The sequence below is a fragment of the Trichosurus vulpecula genome, chromosome 8, assembly GCF_011100635.1.
Source record: "Trichosurus vulpecula isolate mTriVul1 chromosome 8, mTriVul1.pri, whole genome shotgun sequence".
Taxonomy (NCBI): Eukaryota; Metazoa; Chordata; class Mammalia; order Diprotodontia; family Phalangeridae; genus Trichosurus; species Trichosurus vulpecula.
In genome coordinates, this window is record NC_050580.1 from 147,986,766 (window position 1) to 148,011,289 (window position 24,524).

The window sequence follows — 24,524 nt, forward strand, 5'->3', positions numbered from 1 at the left end:
TGCTTTTGGAAATTATTAGCTTCTGAAACCTTCATGTAACCTGAAGAAATAATGTAAGTCTAAGTGGTGTCCTCAGTCAAGAAATTAATCCATTTTTAGGAGTGTACTTTTATTTCTAGAGATAAGGAAAAATTAAATTTATTTAGAAGAACAAATTTTATTTGGTTAAGTAACATAGCTAAACATTGATTTGTGTTCATTGCAGGGAAGCACTGATTTTTTTTTTTCAAGGGCAAGCATCTCACTGAATTTGGGTATTTATAAATAGGGGCTGTTTTTTAAAATAGTCTTGGACTCACAAGAAATACATTGGGTGAAACTCAGAGTGTTTTAACATGGTATTTGTTAAATGCTAATGAGAGGTCTGTACATTATAAATAATCTTCAATTGTTTTATGACTCCAGAACAAAAAAGAAGTACTATCAATGAGTTTTATGAAGTTTGGTCTTTACTGGAAATCAGTTAGAATTTATTAAATTGTATTGCATCATGTAGTATTTTTTAAATTTATTTTTATTTATTTTTATTTTTATTGTTCTCCCCTCCCCCACCTCCACTCCAAGATGGCATATATTCTGGTTGCCCCGTTCCTCAGTCAGCCCTCCCTTCTGTCACCCCACTCCCCACCCCCCCATCCCCTTTTCCCTTACTTTCTTGTAGGGCAAGATAGCTTTCTGTGCCCCATTGCCTGTATATCTTATTTCCCAGTTGCAGGTAAAAACTTTTTTTTTGAATATCTGTTTTTAAAACTTTGAGTTCCAAATTCTCTCCCCACTTCCGTCCCCACCCACCCTCCCTAAGAAGGCAAGCAATTCGACATAGGCCACATGTGTATCATTATGTAAAACCCTTCCACAATACTCATGTTGTGAAAGACTAACTATATTTTGCTCCTTCCTGTCCTATCCCCCTTTATTCAATTTTCTCCCTTGACCCTGTTCCTTTTTGAAAGTGTTTGCCTTTGATTACCTCCTCCCCCTATCTGCCCTCCCTTCTATCATCCCTCCTTTTTTTTTTTTTCTCCTTCCTCCTCCTTTCCTATGGGGTAAGATACTCAATTGAGTGTGTATGTTATTCCCTTCTCAGGTCAAATCCAATGAGAGCAAGATTCACTCATTCCCCGTCACCTGCCCCTGCTTGCCTTCCTACAGAACTGCTTTGTCTTGCCACTTTTACATGAAATAATTTACCCCATTCTATCTCTCCCTTCCTCCCTCTCTCAATATATTCCTCTCTCATTCCCTAATTTTATTTTTTTAGATATCATCCCTTCATATTCAACTCACCCTGTGCCCACCCTCCCTCCCCCCCCCCTCTCTCTATATATATATGCATATATATATATATGCACATATATACACACACACACGTCTATATATGTATATATAGACATGTCTATATATGTATATTCCCTTCAACTATCCTAATATTGAAGTCTCATGAATTATACATATCATCTTTCCATGTAGGAATGCAAACAAAACAGTTCATCTTTACTAAATCCCTTATGATTTCTCTTTCTTGTTTATCTTTTCATGGTTCTCTTCATTCTTGTGTTTGAAAGTCCAATTTTCTATTCAGCTCTGGTCTTTTCACTGAGAAAACTTAAAGTCCTCTATTTTATTGAAAGTCCTCTATTTTATTGGAAGTGCATATTTTGCCTTGGAGCATGATACTCAGTTTTGCTGGGTAGGTGATTCTTGGTTTTAATCCTAACTCCATTGACCTCTAGAATATCATATTCCAAGCCCTTCAATCCGTTAACGTAGAAACTGCTAGATCTGGTGTTATTCTGACTGTGTTTCCACAGTACTCAAATTGTTTCTTTCTGGCTGCTTGTAGTATTTTCTCCTTGATCTGGGAGCTCTGGAATTTGGTGACAATATTCCTAGGAGATTTCTTTTTGGGATCTATCTGAGGAGGTGATTGGTGTATTCTTTCAATTTCTATTTTACCCTCTGGCTCTAGAATATCAGGGCAGTTCTCCTTGATAATTTCTTGAAAGATGATATCTAGGCTCTTTTTTTGATCATGGCTTTCAGGTAGTCCAAGAATTTTTAAATTATCTCTCCTGGATCTATTTTCCAGGTCAGTGGTTTTTCATTGAGATATTTCACATTGTCTTCCATTTTTTCATTCCTTTGGTTCTGTTTTGTAATATCTTGATTTCTCATAAAGTCACTAGCTCCCACTTGCTCCAATCTAATTTTTAAGGTGCTATTTTCTTCACTGTTCTTTTGTACCTTCTTTTCCATTTGGCTAATTCTGCCTTTCAAGGCATTCTTCTCCTCATTGGCTTCTTGTAGCTCTTTTGCCATTTGAGTTAGTCTATTCTTTAAGGTGCTGTTTTCTCCAGTATTTTTTTGGGTCTCCTTTAGCAAGTCATTGACTTGTTTTTCATGGTTTTCTTGCATCATTCTCATTTCTCTTCCCAATTTTTCCTCTACTTCTCTAACTTGCTTTTCCAAATCCTTTTTGAGCTCTTCCATGGCCTGAGACTAGTTCATGTTTTTCTTAGAGGCTTTTGATGTGGGCTCTTTGACTTTGTTGACTTCTTCTGGCTGTATGTTTTGGTCTTCTTTGTCACCAAAGAAAGATTCCAAAGTCTGGGTCTGAATCTGAGTCCATTTTTGCTGCCTGGCCATGTTCCCAGCCAACTTACTTGACCCTTGAGATTTTTGTAGGGGTATGACTGCTTGTAGAGTATAGAGTACTTTGTCCCAAGCTTAAGGGACTGTGCTGTTGTTTTCAGAGCTGTTTGTACACAGCAAGCTCTGCCACACCAGCGCTACCCCCCCCCCCCCAAGAACTGCCAACCCAAACCGTGACTCAGATCTAAGCTGGCTCTGCACTCCTGCTCAGATCCGCCACTTAATCCCTCCCACTGGTGGGCCTGGGGCCGGAAGCAACTTCAACTCTAGCTCTGTAAGCAGCCTCAGGGCTGCATCACCTCTGCTGCCCCTAGGTGGTGGCCAAACCACAAACTCCTTTCACTCTGTCCCAAAAGCTTTTCCCACTAACCTTCCCTGTTGTCTTTGGTGTTTGTGGGTTGAGAAGTCTGCTAACTGCCATAGCTCACTGATTCAGGAAGCTAGGGCCTGTTCCACCCACCTCCTGGTCTAGTTGGTCCAGGCGCAGCTCACGATGGGCTCTGCTCCTCTCCACTCCCAGGTCCATGTGACAGACCTTACCCCGGGACCATCCAGGCTGTCCTGGAGCCCCACTTCCCTCTGCTATTTCGTGGGTTCTGCAGTTCTAGAATTTGTTCAGAGCCATTTTTTTATAGGTGTTTGGAGGAACCTAGGGGGGAGCTTATGTTTTCCAGCCACCATCTTGGCTCCGCCCCTGTAGTAAGTAGTAAAACTCTACAATGTGGCATTCCACTTGCGCTTGAACTACTTTGGAGAAAGAAAACCCTTGGAGGTTGCCTGTATTTATTTCTTGGCAGACATAGCATGTGTTTCAGGTGAAGTCTAAGAATGAAGGAATTTTCATTCATCCGATTCAAACAATGGACAAAAAGCATAAGAATAGAATTGCACAGTTTAATAGCCTCAGAATTTATGTTTTCACTGTCACAGATAAATCCGACCTCTTTTTCCCAGAAGTATTCAAGATTAGATTTGGACTATGACATTTTCAATACTTCACATGTTTGTTATTCACAAAACGTGGTCATTTTCTCCTGAATTAATTCATCTTATTTTCAAGACACATTACTCCTTAAGTTTTTAATGAATACTGTGTCTTTCTCCTTCCTAAAAATAGACATTGTTGCTAAACTCTCTGACACATTGTGCCTCATTTCCTAACTGTGGCCTAAATATTATAAAATTGTTGAACGTTGAAATCCTTGCTTTGATTCTACATGACAGAAATGTCTGGTACCAGTTTTACTTAGCAACCACTGTATTTATTAGCAACCATTAGGTCTTTGTTTTTATGGAAATTCTTTCAGATATCATGCTACTTAAACCTTAATCTGAGGGAACTTAATTTTGTACAGATTTTCTAGTTACTTAATAAAAGGCAAGATGAGAGTAGAAACTTGCTGTTTTAGATTTGCTATCAACTTTGTAACAAGATTCCAAGGCCTATCATCTGTAAAGGAATTTATGCACAGATTACTGGGATCATCTAAGTAATTTGCCCCAAAGGTTAGCATTTTCTCCATATGTTAACAGTGTGTTGTTTTACACCATATATTCCAACCAAAATGTGTTCATATTCATTGAGTGGGGGGCACCAGCCATGGAGCTGACACAGCCTGGTGTCTTCTGTAGAAACTTGCTTCCCCCCTGCATCTTCTTCCTGTGGCTCAGCTCTTCAGGTGAGAAAAAGTGTGGTGGATATAGTTTTCAAGGTTGATATTTGTTTGTGTAGTTCCAGTGTATGAACATGATTTAGCTGTTTGAAGGAAAAGAGAAATATTAGACAAGAGAGCTCTGTGCATGCCAGGGTAAACTTGGTAGATTTCCTTAATCACTGATTAAAGTGGAAAGCTTAAGTTTTCTGAGCCAAGTTTTTTCTTTGTTCTCTTGAAGAATTAAGAATGGGCTTTATTTACATGATAACAGGGATAATTTTCCTCTTGATTCAATCTATTATCTCTTTTCCAATTGTCCCTGCCAGGCCTCTTGATTACATTGTGGATAAAGCTTGGTGAAACTTTATCTTTAATGTAGTAGGGGTTTCCAAAAAGGTCTCATGAGCCACATTTATCCCAGAAGAATTTTAGGTATATGTCATTAGTCTCTACAGAAGGAAACACAAGTAACAAATTTATGAATTATGTTTCTATTTACATTTCTTTCCAGGCAATAAGTAGTAGCTTTTGCCTCAGCATATGAAATGTTGGGGGAAATTAACTTTTTGGTTTAATTTGCAAAGCCTACAAAATTCAACATGTGTAAAAATGAAAACATTTTTATTTAAAATAGACACTTCACTTTGAAATGCCAACAGCTTTAGAAATAAAAACCACCAAAATGATCATCTTGTTGGTGTCTCTCTAGTATCTTATTCGTCACTAATATACAGCTCCCTGGATAATCTTCTCACATGGTTTTAATCATATCACTTCCCTGTGTTTCCTTCTCATCCTTTGAATGATAACAGTTTTTCAAGCTAGTTTTTTAAGACTCTCTTCGGTCACCCCTCCTCCCCTCTCTGCCCTTGACCCCTTCCCCAGTGTCTGCCCACTCACATTTCTCGTTATCTGGACCCCTTTGCTGCTCTAAACCGAGCATCTTGGTAGTGTTTTATCTCATTCTGTTTGCCTTGTTTTAAATTCACACCTCCTGTCTTCCAACTCCTGTCCTTACCTTTCTTCAAGACCCACTTTAATATTCATGTTGTGGTTAACAACAACAAAAAATACAGCCCTCAGTAATCCAGCCAGTGGTCAGCACCTGTACAGGGTTTTTTCCCCAAAGTCTTAATACAGGTTTTAAGTTAAATTAGTGTAACCCTGCATTGGTTGAGGGAGGACTTTCTGTTACCACTTGTATTTCAGTACTTATAACTTGCTTATATTTTGCTTAGGATCCCTACATGGATTATTAGCTTTCAAGGGCAACATTTTGATTTTTATACCATGTTCCATTTTTTTTGTTTTCGCGTTACATATATATTTTGTTTTTTAAATCAGCAAAAATCGGTCTTGTCTCCTCACCCCTAATTAAGAAGGAAAGAAAAACAAAACCTGCATTACAGACATGTGTGATCAAGTAAGACAAATTTCCACACTGATCTTGTGAAAAAAAACAAAACATCTTAATCTGCACTGAGTCCTTCATCTCTGTCTGAAGGTGGGCAGCATGTTTCATCGTTTATCCTCTGGCATCATGGTTGGTGATTACCAATCAAGAGTTCCTAATTCTTTTAGTCTTTACCATATTTTCTTAAACTGCATAAATTTTCTCCTGGTTTTGTTCACCCACTCTGCATCAGTTCATATAAATCTTCCCAGTTTTCTCTGAAACTTATCTCCATCTTTTATTATGGCACAGTAGTACCCCATCACATTTATATACCATAACTTCTTCAGCCATTCCCCAATTTATGGGCAACCCCTCAGATTCCTGTTCTTTGCTACCTCAAAAAGAGCAATAAATGTTTTTGCATGTCCTTAGAGTTTGTCATGCTTAAAACTAATCTCTCTCTTAAACTACCCTTCCACCAATTCCAAACCTTTTTTTAAGGAGAGAGAGCAGCTTAAACATCTCATTTCTTAACTGGCTGCACTACTTTGAGGCTTCTCTAATGGACTGGACTTCACCATGCCCACAGTCAGGTAGCTTCTCTTTTTCCCTCCACTCCACCCCCATCACCTTCACTTTTCAGCTTCCTTTTGTGTTTTGTCTTCTCCCATTAGATTGTAAGCTCCTTGAAGGACAAGGACTATCTTTTTTCTTATTTATATTCTCAGTGCTTAACACAGTGCCTGCCACATATTAGGCCCTTAATAAATGTTTATTGACTCACTGCCCAATTCTTCCTTCTCCCATTTCCCTGTTGAGTGCAATATATTTTTATACTCAGTTGTGTGCATATATTCTTCCCTCCTTTGATCAGTTCAGATAAGTATGAGATTCAAGCTTCAGTCACTCCCCACTGCCCCTACTCATTCCCAAGTATATTCTTCTTCTCTCTTTCCATTCTTTTCTTAAGAGCATCAAGTTACAATAGAATCACTCTTGGGTCTTCTGTCTAATTGGACTCCCTCTTTGACCTCTGATGATGAAAGAGTTCAATGAGGACACAGGCATTCTCTGTGTTAGACTATAAGCAGTTTATCCCTGCTTAGTTCTTTATGATTGATCATTCATGTTTACTTTTCTATATTTCTTATAGCTCCTATGTTTAAACTTCAGACTTTCTATGCAGCTCTTGTATTTTCATCAGGAGGAATGCTTGAAATACCCCTTTTACTTTGTCCGTTCTCTCCTCTTTAAGATTATATTCAGGATTCCTGGGTAAGTTATTCTTGGCCATAAATCCTTTGCCTTTCTGGTAATATGGTATTCCAGATTCTCCATTTCTTGATAGTGGTGACTGCTAAATTATACAAATTAGGTACTTGAATTTTTTTCTTTCTGGCTGCATGCAGCATTTTTTTTCTTTGACCTGGAAGGTCTGGATTTTGACTCTCCTGTAGCTAGACGTTTTTAGTTGGTTTGAGTTCCTTCAGAAGATGACCTTTTGTGCTCTCATTTCAATGATAAAAACATTTTAAAATATTTTTAACTCTTCATCTCTTCCAGGAATTCTAGTTGAATTCATGCTCGTGCAGTTTTGGTTTTTTTTTGAGACTTTGCTTGAAGATGTTTTGGAGTCATTTTTGTGTCTTGAGCATCCCTGTCTCGATAATAGCTTTTTATGGTGGGATTTTTTTTTGTTTGCTCATTCTTAAATACTATTTTCTGACTTTGAACTTAATGTTAGAGCCCGACTGTGCACTTATGGAGGGGAGGTCTAGACCGGTCCTGTTGCTCTTTTCTTGATGTATTGAATGTGTTATTCCAGGCTCTCAGGGATAGCTCAGGCTGGGGACCTGTAAGCTTTTAGCATTTCCAAAGTGGTCTGATGCATGATGAAGGCTGATTGATGCCCCCACTGGTCAGAACAACAGTAGACTGCTACTGGGCTCAGCCCTTGGCAGCCAGCTGGAAAGCTCTGCTGATTCAGAGGGACAGAACCAAGGATCCACTTGTATTTGAGATACCTACCCTGGCTATTTCTCTCAAGGCTTCAGAGGCATACCACTGCTGCTTGCTTCTTTCTCAGTACACCATCCTGGGTCTCCTTTTCAAGGAACAATCTCCTTGTTAGTTTGTGTAGGATTTATGACCTACAGCTTGGTAATGGGCACCTGTCCTTGTTGAGGTGCCCTGTTATGAGTCTAGGCCTTCTGCTCCGGCCAGAACTGGCCTCTGAAAACCACTGTTTTCCTTTGCGGAAGGGGGCCAGAAAAAGGACTTAAGGTGACTTTGTCTTGGATTTTCAATCTGGTTCACTTTCTTGCTCTGTTTGGAGGGGGTCTCAATGTACTACTTCCTTCTACACTGCCATCTTGACCATGCTGTTTAATGAAGAGCATACCAGCACTTAAAATGTAGTATGAGTGATGAACGAATTCAATCAATTGGATAGTTGAAATCTAATTCATATATTTGCTAATTATTTTTTTGGGTAGGGTGTTAGGTCGTTATTGGATGTAACATGTATATGTAACGTGTATTTTTGATCCAAACGAGTTTTTTTGGATACTGCCCTCTATTAGAAAAGGGAATTTAAAAAATAGAATTATACAAGATTCTGGTAGCTTAGATTTTTAAACATTTTCAGTTTAAGCACTTTAATTCACTATTTGTCCATGTGTAAGAACTAAGTTCACTTTTAATTTTGTGTTCCTTGGAAAAATCTCAGCAGCTTCAGTAGTGGATACCATAGAGGAGTAGCTGAGCTAAGCCATATTAGTTTTATAGCTATTTTTTCAAAGTAATCAGAACTGCTTTGTAAATGTTAAAGATTTTTAGTACCTTTAACAAAACCAAAATTTTGAGTGCATCCCAGATATTTTGGAACTTTTATTCTAGAGTGACTCTACTTGCTCTCGTACAGGGATATCATTTTCCTGATTGGTCTTTGCCATTTTACAAATTAGGTACTGATACTCCTAACACATGGACAATAATACACAGGCACATGTCACTATTATGCATGTTGTGATGTCACGCAAGTAGCTGTGTAAGTCTAGACTTCATGGTGTTTGTCTTGATATTTGAAATTATCTGTCACATTCTAGAAAGTAAAAGTTAATAGTTTTTGGTATCAGCAAAGTTCTTTGTATTAAGTGGATTCTTTTTGTTTCAGGAATCAATTGTGAAAAGACAATACTTTTGCCCACATTCTATCTCCCACACATTTCAACTATGTACCTCTTATACTCAGCCTTTCCTCAAGAGGAACATAATGGTGTTATTGTTATTCTAGCCTTTTATAGGTGTGAAGGTTTTTATAGTGACTATTTTTAGTGTCTCTCATGAGATTTACTGATTTAATTCTTTTTGTCAGTGAGGAAACTGTGAGGCCTATAGAAGATGAGACTTTGAAGTTAAAAACAACTAAAAGTAGTAATGTGAATAAAACTCAAACCCCACTGAGTTTCCATTCTGTTTGTTTCCTGTGGGCCTGAATTCTAATTTTATTTTAAAGATATCTATTGTTTTCCTCAAAATCCATTCCATCAATGGTTGACAAATAGCTGCATGGGTGACATAGTAGCAATTGTTTATGTAGGAAACATTATCATTGAAGAAGGAAAACTTTCCCTTTCCTCTTATTGTAAGTCTTACTTATGCCCCTTCCCTCCCTTCCTTTCCCCTTCTGAAAATGTAATTGAGCATTTGGAAAATCTTTATAGAAACCCAACTAGAAAATTATCCAGGTGGGATTGTAAGGTTTATTGGTATAATATTTTAAGAGATATTTGTTGAATCTCCCCAGTGTGCTATGGTTTGTATTTAGATTTTCATTTAGCAAAATTAAATGACTCCTTGGATTGTCACCACATTCCCCCCACAGTTACCAGTATAGTTCAGCAATACCTAGAGAAAAGTGGGTAATGTTTGTATATTCTGATGAAATTACATAAGCTGAAGAAGACACTACAAGTATTTATTGACTTTTATAGGAAAACAGAGTGGTTCTATCCTCCAATGCTGTCATCTTCTAAATGACAAGGAAAAAAGTAGAATATAAATTATTTTTATGTGAGGAAAGGAAATTTAATGGCACACTGTATAGACTACACATTGTGATTTTAAGAATAACTTTACACTATTTAAAAGAAAGAATATAAATAAATGCAAATCGATGTAAAAACAAAACAATATTTAAAGTATGGTTGGTGTAGTATGTGTGATGAGTCTTAAGAGATGGTAACACAGGCTTGTTCTGAAGATAGCACAGAACAGTTTTTTATATAGCCACTTGATCGTTTAGCATTTTAGATAGTGCAAACATTAGACTGACTTCAACTTCATCACCTAACAATCAAATCAATTAGAGTAGCTATACAAACTTTACTTTTTTATGATAATTTTTTGCATTTCCTCATAAGTTCAGAGTGAATTAACTGTAAATGAATAAGTTTAGGGAAAGTGTCAAGGTAGCAGTTGGCAAATGGATAATGATGACTGCTATGGACTAGGGGAATTATTTGGCATAATTAACAAAATTAAAATTTTGGATTTTAAATTAAAATTTTGAATTAGGAATTGAGTGGGGAAAATAAATAGCGAGAGAAATTTTTTGGTAAGAAATGTTGGTAATGGAATTTTTTGCTAAGAAAACTAGTGAAAGTTTTATCATTTAAGACGTTTGGAACCAGGCCAACAAAATTCAGTGTTACAAAATGAATCAGGCAGTATGCTACACTTAAGTCTTTTCTCTCCTGAATTCATTAAAATATTATACATTAGAGACATAGGGGTTTCTTGCTCAAATAGCTTTCTAAAACTTTCTTGCTTCCTAACTTATTTTTATTTGCTGCCAGTATTCATTAGTTGCCAATTGATCTTCTGTTTTAGTATAAGAATATTTTGTTTGCTACAGTCAGACAGCACATAAAAAAGGTATTGTATATGTCTCTTTTTTCAGTCAGGTATTAAGGTTTATCATCAGAGGAAGATTTCATTGTTTGAGTGAACACAGTTTTAAAAAAATTTTTTTAAAAGATTTTTAGTTGGGATGTATTTACAGACTATAGAAACTGTTGGATCTCTAGCAGTTTTAAAGATTCTTTTAAGTCAAGACTTAAAGGTTAAACCAACCTCTTTCAGTTTAAGCCATTAGTTTAAAAATTCTCAGTCACCTATAGTAGTGTTTTAGAATTTAATGTCTTTGATAGAATAAGATATGAAATTGGGATACACAGAATTTGCTCTTGTAGTGAAACCATTTTGATTTGGGTAGAAAAACCTGCTTTGCCTATCACTTGACTGATTTGAGCATGGGAAATAATATTTTAATAAATATTTGTTGAATCTCCCCAGTGTGCTGTGGTTCATATTTAGATTTCCTTTTTCATATTCATCAAACATTTTTGTTTCCTTTAAGGGGTTATCAGCAGCAGGATGCCCATGAATTTATGCGCTATCTTTTGGACCATCTACACTTGGAACTCCAGGGAGGCTTCAATGGAGTTTCTCGATCAGTAATTCTGCAAGAGAATTCTAGTCTTTCTGCAAGTAACAAATGTTGCATGTAAGACTTTGTTTTTTGTTTTGTTTTGTTTTGTTTTTATGGAGTTTCATGGGAGGGCTTTATGTAATATTATCCTAGTGGTATTCTATATTTCAAAATGTTGATGTTTAGCTTAAACTTTGTACATATTTCTTATTTAAATTCTTTACAAGTAACATACCAAAGTAATCATGCTTTTTCTTGCATTTGAACACATTGATATTGGATTTGTTCTTAGTTATTCTGAGAGCTTTAATTGAAATTCAGTAAAAATTATTTGAAAATTAGAAAAAGTATAGGATATATTCAGTTTTTGTTGATCTTTTATAAATAGTTCTCAAATGATAGTGAAGATAATTGGGGGGGGGATGGAATTTTTTTTAGTCTACCCAAACCAGTTGTACTTCTATTTGAAAACATAAGCTTGAGCAATTTGGAACTTGAATTTGCCTAAAACATATTTGTTCATTCCCTAATTGACCTTGAAGCACCAGTAAGTTTTCAGAAGTGTTTCTTGCCCCATAACTTGAAAAAAATTTTGAATTGTTTTCCCATGTAATTTCTGATAGACTGAAACCTGCACTGAGACCAAAACATTTATTTTGCTTTAGGCAGGGATGTTTACAGTCATTTCAGCCTGGATTTTGGTCAATGTGCAGTCTCCTCTTATGTTGTAATTTTTGAGACTTTTGTCAGTCCTGATCTGTGCAGGAAAGGGGATTACAAGTTAAACTCATCAGAAAAAGAAAGGTAAGTTTTATATAGGTGTGACTGTAGTCTTGCCCGCTTAGCATTCTCTAGATCTAGTGAGTGTAGTTAGGTTGTTTTTATTTTTATTTTGCTTTTAATGTTAAAGTAGGGTTCCTCCATCCACTTTCAGCCTCCTGTGGCCACCTGTCCTATAGGAATGGACCCAGTATAGATCTTTATAGTCTGTAATACATAGATATACAGCTCCCCCTGACCCAAATTCCAGTTTAGAAAAGAAGGTGGCGGTGAGTTATCTCCTCCCAACAATATTACATTCAAAGTTTTGTTGAGCGTGGAAAAATGAACTATATATTTTAAAGCAACATATTTGTGTACAAAGAACAATGATATGACATAATATAGCTCATGTATTTTACATACAATATAGTCTATATTTATTTTATATAGGAAACCCATGGATGTGTCCTGGTTTCATATTATTACCTGAACTGTTGTAATCTATAATTATTAATATATTTCTTTTAAGAAACTCCTGCCTAACATCATGAAACTTCAGTATAATGTTGTTCAGTCAGCTACTTGAGACATCAATTAGAGGGGCAGTGACAGACCTCTATCACATTGCCTCACTGAATATCATAATTTTGAACCAATCTCCAATAAATTCTCACACAAAACAGTGTTGCTTTTCATTTGCATTCTGTTGGTGCTTTTTACGTTTCATATGTTATAGTTTTTTAATATCAACTAAAATACATTAAAACATGATACCTAAAATGTACAAGAACCTAAATTTGCAAGTTGTCCTATTCATTGAGATCTCTACGGCTATCTTGAAAGTAGACATATCTGCCTTAATAATAATAAGCTATATGATGCATTTAGTTACACAGCTATAAGACGTGGTCTTATTACTGATTAAGGAATGTATAACTCATTAATATGTTATTTATTTTAAGCTAGTAGAATGCAATTTGTATACAGAAGCCATAATTCATTAAATCATTCTACATTAGTCATTTTAAAAACCATTTTTAGTATGCATTTGTAATAAGAACATATTTTGGTTTCACTGTGTGAATAGTGTTTAAAATCATGGTAAACTGAAACTTAGTAATGCTACATGAATCTAATATAAATTGGAGCTAGAACTTGGAAGTTATTCTAACTTTTTAAAGAGTCTTTGAAGTGGAAGAACTATAGTGAGTTTAAATTGACAGCAAAATACACTTGATTTGATCTTTAAAGCTAACATGGTGTTTTAGTAGCAACATAAGAGGATGAATGATTTAAATTTTTTCTATTTCTCCTTTTCAGATATCTTTATTAATAGGTTAAGAATTTATTTTTTATATACTCACTCTAGGCATAGAACTGGTTTGTGAATCTTACAGAAATTAAACCGCAAGGGAGAATGGATATTGTACCTTCTAGATTCTCATATCTCAGATTTTCAAATGTCATTAGGACTATGGGTTAGTTTTTAAAAATCCAGTTTGCATTTTTTATGTCAGAACTGAAGTAACTTGAAGGCTCTTTTGTAGGCTTTACTGTGTCTGAAGTCACTCATTACTGTCCTCAAAACAGAAAGGGAAACAAACTTTTTATAGATAATACCCCTCCAAAGTTAAACTGAAGTTTAGTTTGTGTCATCAGTAAGAATGGCTTAGCCTTGATAATCTTTCATGGAACTTTCTTTGCTCCATTCATTCCTCTTCTAGAAGTTTAAAAAAATACACAGCCATTATCAGTGGAGAAACTTGTTTTAAATGAATCTTTAAAAAATGTTTATTAATGCTTTAGTGCTGTCAAAGAAATATAGACCCTGTGATTAAAATATTTTCCCACATGGTGATTTTCTTTAGAAATGGAGCATCTACTGTTGTCACAGCTATATTTGGAGGCATTCTTCAAAATGAAGTTAACTGCTTAATATGTGGGACAGAATCTAGAAAATTTGATCCATTTCTTGGTAAGATATGTTTGGGTATTTATGTGTTATTTTTATGATAAAAATGTTTGAATATTTTCAAAGAGACCATGAAATTGATGATTTTCTATAAAATAGTGATTAGGCCAATGTGGTTTTAACTAATTTTTCCCTGTTTTAAGACCTTTCATTAGATATTCCCAGTCAGTTTAGAAACAAGCGTTCTAAGAACCAAGAAAATGGGCCGTTGTGTTCACTCCGAGGTAAGGATACCTCTATTGCTTTGAAGTCTCCCTGGACTTTTATTGTATGTGACCTTGCTAAAGTATGTTTTATCTCTTGCATTCCTTTAACCTTTGGGACATGTGGGCTCTTTGGTTAATGAGAATATTTTCAGAGTCAGATTGTTGTACCTCAACAAAGCCCATTTTATATGTTTATTTTACCATATCCTGAAATAGTTTCCCTTCTCTTCTTAATGTTACTGAGAAGACATAGCCTTTAAAATTTAAGGTTTGTAACCAAACTGGTTTTCCAGGTAAAGTGGAACTACATATATATATATATATATATATATATATATATATATATATATATATATATATATATATATATATATATATATATATTCAGAAAACATTTTAAAATGCCTATTTTGTGTACCAGATGCTGGGAGAGTTAGAAAATATAGATAAGAATGCCACCCCACATTGAACTTATAGTTAAGTAGGAGGAGAAGACACATACATAGAAAGCTGTAATACACAATAACAGATAAGTATATTAGGCAGTCAAAAAGAGGCACATGAAGGGGAGGTCAGTACCAGCAGGTACTATTGGGTGGCGTTAGTAGCTGAGGGAGGGATAGTAAGAGGCGATCAAGGAAAGTTTCCTGTAATAATTGGAATTTGATGAGGCTTTAAAGGATATGAAGGAATTGAATAGTTTAGGAGGAAATGATGGCATAGCTATAGGGGAACAGCATGAATAAAGGCTAGAATACATCATTCATTTACTTCCACATGTTACAGGATGTCGTTGTTCAGTCATTTCAGTTGTCTGACTCTCTGTGACCTCTTTTGGGATTTTTCTGGGCAAAGATACTGGAATGGTTTGCCATTTCCTTCTCCAGCTCATTTAACAGATAAGGAAACTGAGGCAGGCAGGGTTAAGTGACTTGCCCAGGGTCACGCAGCTAGTGTCTGAGGCCAGATTTGAAGTCGGGTCCTCCAGACTCCAAACCTGGCACTCTATCCACTGTGCTACCTAGCTGCCCCTATGTTATAGGATACACATACATAAAGTTTGATATCTTTTGTTTTTATATCACTTATTTCCAAGTATGTCCCTCTTGTCTTCCCTCCCTGGAGAACCATTTTTTTAGCAAAGAATATAAGAGAAAGAAGAGCACAAAGGCAACTGAGAAAAACTAAGCAACGTATAGAGTGTTTCTTGACAGTAGATGTAATGTCCACATCTCTAGTGCTTTGCCAGTGCAAAGAAGGGAGAGAAGGTAGTTCATAGACTTTTTAAAAGAAAAGAAAAACAAATAAAAATAAAAGTCATGCTGCTAAGTAGCAATCATCTACTAAGGTAGTTTTCTAAGACTATTTCAGTGCCTAACTAGTATAAGAATTGAGGCCAAAACCCCTATATGTGTAACTACATTTAAATGGTGCTTTACCCGTATTCCTTATATTACCATCTGCAGGGTACACCTCTGCCTAGGAGAAGAGGAGGAAAAAAAGAGCTTTAGTTTAAAGTGTTTTTATGTATACAGCATATACTGTGGAAAAATGTTTCCAAAATGTTTTTGGGGAGACAGGTGGTAAGGCTATTTTAAAGGAAACAAATTTCACAAAACTCATTTAAGTCAAATGTCAGATTTTTGTCCCCTGATCTAGAACACAAAAGTGATTTCTAGTCTTTCAATGATGCAGCACAAATTTAATTTTATTATATCTTAAGAAAGTGGATAAAATAAAATTCAGAACTTCATTGATAGATTAAAGTTTGGGGTTTTATCGTATATAGGCAGCCCCCAGGTTAACCAGCAGGGTTACATGATCAGTTGGGAACTTGAAATGTATCTTCCATATGGAAACAATTTCCTAAATGGTGATTGTGATCTCAAGGTACCATACAGAGGTGTAGCTATGGTACCACAGAACATTACTACTGCATGTAACCTTACATCTACCTGAAGTCGTACTAGAGTTCCAGCATGAGACTTCAGCAGTGCACGGTTGCATTGCAAGTGTGGATGGTCTCCCTTTTCTCCTCTCTTTGGCATAGCAACACATCTAAGATTGCTGAAGTGCCAGAGGCATCAAGAAGGTAGATGAGGAAGGGAAAAGTTCCCAAGTATTCTCAGTAGGGAAGGCTTGAGAGTTCTGGTAGCCACCCAATTGGTGGTGTGCCATTGATAAATCAGTTTGTTCATTCATTCTGATACTTCATGTGTGTATATCATCCATCCCCAAAAGAGATCTTAAGTACTTGGTGAAAACAGGACTATGCCATGTATATTTTGTCTGGATGGTCCTCCTCCCACAGATTTTTACAAAACATGTAGAAATAATGGGTCAATAAAAGAGGAAATGGAATGGATCATAGATTTAGAGCTAGAAGGAGCCTTACAGGTTGCCCTCTTTTTACATTTAAGAAAACTGAGGTCCATTAAAATTCAGTGACTTGTCCCAGGTGATGTGGGTGACTTTTGTTGGGACATCATGTGGTGCAACAAGAGGACCTGCCACCTGTCTCCTCAGTTCTGGGAGGTTGGACAAAAAGACCAATAAGTTCCCTTCCAGATCTAAATCTCTGATCCTTGATATGGCCTGGAAAAACCTGGGAGAATAATTTGTGGTTAGATGGCACAGAGCACTGCCCTGGTCAAGAAGACCAGAGTTCATGTCCAACCTCAGACCCTTAGCAGCTGTGTGACCCTTGACAAGTTACTGAACAAACTCTGCCTCAGTTTCCTCAACTGTAAAATTGGGATAACAGTAGCACCTCCTCGCAGGATTATTGTGAGGATCACATGAGATAATATTTCTAAAATGCTTGGCATAGTGCCTTGCACATAGTAGGTGTTTTATAAATGTTTATTCCCTTCCTTGTCCGTCATTTTGCTGGTTGATTTTATGCTATTGTGATCATCGAATTGGAATCTTAATCAAAATTGCATCATGTAGCAGTAATTCCCCTTTTTATATTTGTCTGGGGGAAAAAATTCAAGAGGAAGTTATTTCAAATATGGAACTTTTGTTGTATCCTCAACTCTTAGCACAGTGCTTGGGATATAGTAAATATTTAATAAACGTTTTAATTGACGTGAAGAATTCTGTTTTTATCCTTATATAATTTCCTCCTTCCCCAAGGCCAAACATTTTAGATGATGCAACAGTTACTCACTCATGAAAGCTTTTATGATCTCAGCCTCAGTACACAAGCATAACAGCGGTTAGGGACTTGTATAGGAAGCCAGCATTACTTCGTCATTACTGTTTATGCTCAGAGACGAAAGAAAAAAAAGAAACCTGAGATTACCTATACCATTGTCACCAAGAGTGAGGGACTGTTGTCTCATTGAGATTTGGTTTAGGAAATTTGTAGGATAGCAAATGTAAATTGACTAGTGAAGGTTTATTAGAAGATGAGTAATATGTGAAATAGTAGGAAAAAAACTGAACTTTGAGTCAGAATTTTGTTTACTTTTTTATTTTATTAGAATTCTTTACTATCTAGGGCAAGTCACTTCTCTGAACTTCCGGTTGGCCCTTGATTTTCTCATCTGTAAAATGAGAAAAGTAATATTTTCACACTCCCTAGCTCTCAGGGCTGTTGTGAGGAAAACACTTTAGAAAGCTTAAAATGCAAAGCACACATACAGATAGGAGTTCACGTACATCTTTTTTGTAAGAGTAGGAGTGGAGCCCTGGATGCTAGTCTTATAATAGTTTTCAAATGGAATTCCATTAAACACAGTTATCTTTTGAATATCTGGAGCTGAATTATCCATCTTGTGGATTAATTATGGCAAATGGATTTTTCTACTATTTTGCCATAAAAGGCTAGTCAGTATGTTCAGAGACTGCAAACTAATTTTCATATTAAGCAAAGGAAGCAAGCATATGAGAAAACCTACCATGTACCCAGAAATGAGCAAATATTTATTGAGCACCTACTGCTATATAAAGCAATATATTAGATGAGAGATGAAAGATGACACTATTTCTGCCCCAAAGAACTTTACAATTTCATTGAGAAGATTTCAGTAACAATACCAGACAATTATGAAATGTCACAAGGCAGCACATGTACCTATGACATTTTGAGTTTGTACAAAGAAAGTATAACATATGACTCCTGGCTTCCAGAAGCTGAAAATCACTTTATTCATACTAGAATACATGGCATTTTCTTTTCAAATGTTTATTGAAATGTTAATATATATTCTTAAAAATAATTTTTTTCCCCAATTACTAAAAATCTCTCCTTTTCTCCCTCCTTCCACCCAATTCACCTACCACTGTGGGACAAAGAAAAAGAAATACAAAACCATGATATTTTCCAGTGTAATTTGTTGATAATGATTTGACTTCACTTGACCTGTGGGATCTGAAGTTGCAGTTTGCTGTTTATTTACAACATATGCAGCAACCTTCACATGAAAAGCTTAGGACTTTTTGGAGTCAGAAAAAAATTAAACAGTTAATTCATAATGCCATTGAATTAGAAAATAATCGCTTAAATTTCCTATGAAAATGCCCTTGTTTATGGAAAACTAGTTTTATGTTATGTTTGAAGGACAAATGTTTGAGATGGGAAAAGGAACAGTGAGTGTTATGAGGATTCTTAAAAATCCATCAGTTGATTTCAGCTACTATAAAGGAATTTTGGAAAGGTGTGTTCATTTTCCTTTTTCCTCAGTTTCCCATCCATATAATCTTTGTGCCAGACTTCCCATTTAAGGTAAAGATAGCCAATACACTCCCTTTTGCTGTTTTTCTTTTGTACCTTGCCATAGGTACAAGGCCACAATGTTCAGATAACTAGTTAACAGAGGAAAAATATGAATTTGAGCTTTAGTAGGTTAAAAGCTTAATATTTAAACAGAAGTTGGCACACTTTGTTGAGGGAATCATCAAAGCTTTTAGTGGTGGTGGTGGTTGTCCTTTATTCTGAAGAGGACCCAAATGGCATCCCTATGTCTTGGGACCGTAAAGCTGGAAAGGACATTAGAGATAATTAGCATTTCTGCAGCTCCCCTAATGAGGAAAATAACTGTATTCAAGAGGATTTAAAATTTGTGAGCATTTACTATGTGTTCAAGTAGTACTTAGTGTGGTGCTAGCTAAGGATCAAAGAAATAACCCAAAATTTTTACGTGAATGGAGATTATAAAATTAATTGGAGAGACAAGTCATGCACACCCCAAAGTAAAATAGCTTGAGATTAATGATATAAGTAGATACCATGAAGTGGTAAAAAAAAATTAGTATATGAATGGCACAGGCAATAATTACATTTAGGAGGAGGAAAATCACTTGTTTTGAGCCATCTTGGAAGTGCTTATGAAGAAGTTGAGAGTTGAACTGGGCCTTGTCTAGCTGGGAGGGCAAGAGCAAGGCATACGTAGGCAGGTGAATGGTATTTGAATAGGGAAAATAGTTTAAACACGACGTGTTTGAAGGATTGAATAAACTGTTGTGATTGGAGTCAGTAATAGAGAGGAATTAGAAAGATGGGCTTTAGAAATTAAGATCCCTTGTTTATAATTTTGGAGAGATTAAATAGTGCTTCAGGAAATTTGAATTTGCCTGTTTAATGATTTCTGTAAGGAGTTCCCCTAAGCAAGGACTGTAGGTCTTGGATGTCATTTGTCAGCAATATCCAAAGATCAGTATTTCCAGAGAACTAATTAATCTATGCTATCCAGCTCCCAACAGAGTGGTGATGGATTCCGGATGGAGAATAAAACATACATTTTGGACATGGACAATGGGATTTGTTTTGCTTGACTATATATATTTGATTTTTTTTTTTGGTTTTGTTTCCTTTCAAATTGGTGAGACAGAGGTTGGGGGGAAGAGGAAAAAACACTTTGTCAGTTGAAAAATAAAATCAAAGATAAAAAAGAAACAAAGGTAATTTGAAAATCAAAAGGAGCCAATTAAAAATAACATAACTTTTAAAAATTGTCAGAATCAGCTTGATGTTAAACCTCTCTGTGCTACTTGGACAAACTGTGACCTTAAGGCAGTGGTTTCAAACTCATAAACCCACAACAGTCCTTGGTCTAGCCCACACCAGACTAAGATCTAATTGGGAAATATTTAACATAAATTATGTTAACTTAAGGTTTTCTAAGTCAATATGTGGCCCCTAGTTTGAATTTGACACCACTGCCTGAAGTCCTCCTCCAATAAAGTAAAATGGGGGTGATAGATATCTCCTTCAATAGTATAGCTTATTAATGGAATTAAACTTGGAACTTTCCATAAAAATAAAGGGGAGCTTAGGCCCAAGGCATGACTGATTGTTCTTAGAAATGTCCAGATGTGGTCTTTGTGAAAAGCACCACGTTTAACATTTTTGAAATCAATTTCTTTTTAGATTGTCTTCGTAGTTTTACAGACTTGGAAGAACTTGATGAGACGGAACTATATATGTGCCACAAATGCAAAAAGAAGCAGAAGTCCACCAAAAAATTTTGGATTCAGAAATTACCAAAGGTAAAGGCCTATATCTCATGAAATTTCACAAAGTAAATCACTCAAACTGTCAGCCCAAAGTTAATTTTAAAATACTTTGCTTTTAAATAAGCTCAGTTTTGGAAAATGTTCAGAATTGGCCTTTAGAGTTTTCAGTCAAAGCTATACACCCCACAGCATGTGCAGGAAATACTAAGAACTGGCAGAAAGAAACTGATGGGAGTCATAGATAAAGCTCTTATCTCTTACAATATCAGCACCAGACACTGGATTTTTCATGAAAGGTGAATGAAATGTTCATGAACAAGTGTGTCATTTTTTCCCACCCTATTTTGTCATTCAGGTGCTATGCTTACACTTGAAAAGATTTCATTGGACAGCCTATCTAAGAAACAAGGTCGATACCTATGTAGAATTTCCTCTGAGAGGCCTAGATATGAAATGCTACTTATTAGAGGTAAGATGACTAACTTCAGAAAGACCTATCTTAAAATAACACCAATGATCTCACTATAAAGTCAGTGGTGAGGTTGATAGAGATAGCTGTCATATTAGTTTGATTACTAGTTCTAAGGATGTCTTTTCTCTCCCTTGTTTTAAAGCCTGAGAATAGTGGCCCAGAAAGCTGCCTTTATGACCTTGCTGCAGTTGTTGTGCATCATGGTTCAGGGTAAGTATTGGGATTTTTTGTTATTGGATATGCATACAGAACTTAGACACGTGAAGAACTTGTGTTACATGAATGTTAATGTTCTTGTTCCACTTTGCAGTATCTGAATTTATTCTTACAGAAAGCCTTTCCTGATGCCCCCAAGTGCTAATTACCTTCCCATCTTAAACCACCTCTTATTTATTTTCTACATGTTGTTTCCCCCAGTAGTCTGTAAGCATCTTATGACTTTGTATCCTGAGGACCTAACACTGTGCCTGGCACATAGTAGATGCTGAATAAAAAATTGCTTACTGATTAAGTCATCAATTTTTACATAAAGTAGACAAAGTTGTAATTTTCTACTTTGCCAGCTTGAAGCGAAAGGATGTTAGAACTTGCAGTGTTCTGTAAAGAGAAGTGAAAAATAGGATCAGAATTTCATAACATCTGTATTCAGAACAGATTGGGTTTTGTAGCTTGTATTATTCTTTGTGCCATCAAAATATAATTTACTTCACCCTTAAATTGCAAGTGGAAAACCATAAAAGTTACTTGGAATAGATGTTGGCTTCTCTCATAGCTGCACTCTTCTGAAATGCTTTTCCATCTCTGTTTTGGTTTAGATTTTTACAAAAATATAGTCCTGACAGACTGTGTCTGCTTTCAGCCAAGCTAAGGACTTAGTAGCTCATCACCAGCTCGTTGGCCACTTATGATGAATTCTTTGTCCATGGCAACGAATGAAACTAACAAACGTCCTTTAAAATGACCCTCAGTCCTATGCAGAACCTTCCAATTCTGCAGTAACAGAAAACTCACAAAGGATACTAAAAATCAAATACTTTTAAAATTATCTATACGTAGTCTGATAGCTTTGTCCAGTGACCAACAAATGGGTAAGTTACTGAAGGAATCAAATTGTAATAGTCACAGCATTCTTGCTATAAAGGAGACCAAAGGACAGAAGGCAGTTGTAGCTAAATGGAAGGATAATTCACAAGTCCTTCCAAGAGAGGTAAAGAAAACATCATCCGGGGGTATGAGAAACATTGAGAGGACATTTGGGCACCTCGTGGTTTTCATTTCATATATTTTATTCAGAAATTAGTGCCTAATGATAAGTATTTGAAAACAGAAAATACTTGTAGCTTATGTCCTAACAGAGGATGAGGGAATCAGAAATTCTACAAAGAATGCAATAGTATGTCCCACATTAAATCATTATACACTTTGATGGATAGATGGAAAATGCATGTTTGGAAGAGAGCCTTTAAGGTGCCATTTTGTCTTACCAAATAAAAAAATTTGAATAATAAAAATATATCCTAGTGAAATCTTGTGTCTTCTACCTCTTTCAGTCAGTCATGTTATATAAACAAACACTAGTTGTAGAATGAGACATGTTTGAACCTGGCCCAAATGTGGATTTGTTTTGCTTGCCCGTTTTTGTCACAGAGGTTTGTTGTTGTTTCATTTGGGGAGGGTATTTGCAGGTAAAGAAAGTTTTGGGGTAGTGATGCCAAGAAAGAAAAAAAAAAGGATCACTGCAGCATTTTTTTTTTTTAAAATGCGTAAGAGTAGAGAAGGAAGTTCAGAAGGAAGCACAGACTAGCAGATGGCTTTAAAGGTAATGCTGAATTTTTTTATGTACTTCTCCAACGGCTGTACGTAATAGGTTTCACACAAGACTCTTTTTTGTGTGTAGAGATGCTTGTTTGGGGGAAGGTTCAGATGTTATAATGTGCAGAAGGTTTTTAAAAGTATGTTTGCCGTAGTGTTACCTTTAAATTCCCAATCTAGTGCTCTTTCCACTGTACCACACTGCCCCCTACTTTAGGAACAAGAAAGGCCAAAGACACAGAATCTGCCTTGTATGTATACAAGTCCTCCCAGAAGTCCTAGTGCTTTAAGTTAATAAAACTTATGTGACATCCTGTACACTGTGAAGGCACTAGATCTGAAGAGCAGCAAATAAACCAAAAAAAAAAAAAAGAAACCAATTATATTTCGATAGATAAGAAATTATAGCCGATAGGGGGGTCGTTCCTGAATCTGTCATTCGATCGTTTTTCAGTTGTGTCTGATTATTCATGATCTCATTTGTGGTTTTCTTGGCAAAGATACCGGAATGGTTTAGCCTTTTCCTTCTCCAGCTCATTTGACAGATGGGAAAACTGAGGCAAACAGGGTTAAGTGACTTGCCCAGGGTCACAGAGTTAGGAAACATCTGAGGCCAGATGTGAACTCAAGATGATGGGTCTTCCCAATTCCAGGCCCAGCACTCTAGCTGCCCTGTAATATATTTACTGTCAAACAACTTAATTGTTTAGAGCAAAGATGAAAATTAATATTTGAAAGAAGGAATAAAAATCAGAGAAAGAGAGAAGCTATGGCATGTAATTAAAATAGTCAAAACATGACCTATTTGAACAGGTTATGTTGGTGCTAAAAAGTGGTTGGAAGAAAGGATACTGACAGAGATGACCATTTTATAAAGAAATTTAACAAATATAAATAGTTTGAGAGACCAGAAGAGCCTAAAAACTGCCTTTGTTAGCAAACACTGGATTTCTTGGCCAAGCAGAAAGGCATGGCACCCAGGGACAACATTAGTTTAATTTATAAATTTGTTTATAAAATATTACGAAGAAGGATGGTGGAAGAGTACAAATAGTAACATTTCACAGGAGAGGAGCAATAGAGGGAAAAACTAGTGTAATGAAAGCATAGCGAGAGATACAACTGAACTCAGTGGTCTAAGGGCACTGAAAGGTGAAAATGGAAGGAGAAAAACAGGAAAAAGGTTGAAAAGTGCCAGGATTTCAATAAGGAACTCAAGACCAGTAGAATCATCATGTTTAGATTCTAACATTCCAGCCCCAATTATGCTTAGAAAGGAAATTAAAATGGCACCAGAAAAAAAGAGGTCCATGCTAGAGGGACATGAGCATTCTGAGGGTACAGTACAATCCCTAAGGTGTCTGAAGGAGAGAATGATACCAAAAAGTGTGGGAAAAATCTTAGACTTTGTTATGAAAAAAAGTTACTAAGAGATTAAAAACTACAAACCCATAAACATTTTCTCTATATAAAATTATTTATGAGACCCTGCACACACAGTAGGTTCATCCCTGATGAGATTACTGAATGGGAGGAGGCAGCTTCTGCTGGTAATCAGACATACCAGACCACACGTCTGCCATCATATAACTGAGGGAAAGAAGTCGTGGATACGGGAGTTCTTACTGTGCTTATTGCTTA

General features: G+C 36.1%; 1 protein-coding gene across 2 annotated transcripts in view; it reads left to right on the top strand.

The window, feature by feature from the left end:
• USP3 (ubiquitin specific peptidase 3) overlaps positions 1-24,524 on the top strand; it is a 123,309-nt gene that overhangs the window by 93,475 nt on the left and 5,310 nt on the right. For both annotated transcript variants that reach the window (XM_036735012.1, XM_036735013.1), the window contains 6 exons: positions 11,126-11,272; positions 13,828-13,934; positions 14,075-14,155; positions 20,514-20,632; positions 20,955-21,068; positions 21,214-21,281. In XM_036735012.1, coding sequence (XP_036590907.1) covers positions 11,126-11,272; positions 13,828-13,934; positions 14,075-14,155; positions 20,514-20,632; positions 20,955-21,068; positions 21,214-21,281 — 636 coding nt within the window. The remainder of the gene's footprint in view (positions 1-11,125; positions 11,273-13,827; positions 13,935-14,074; positions 14,156-20,513; positions 20,633-20,954; positions 21,069-21,213; positions 21,282-24,524) is intronic.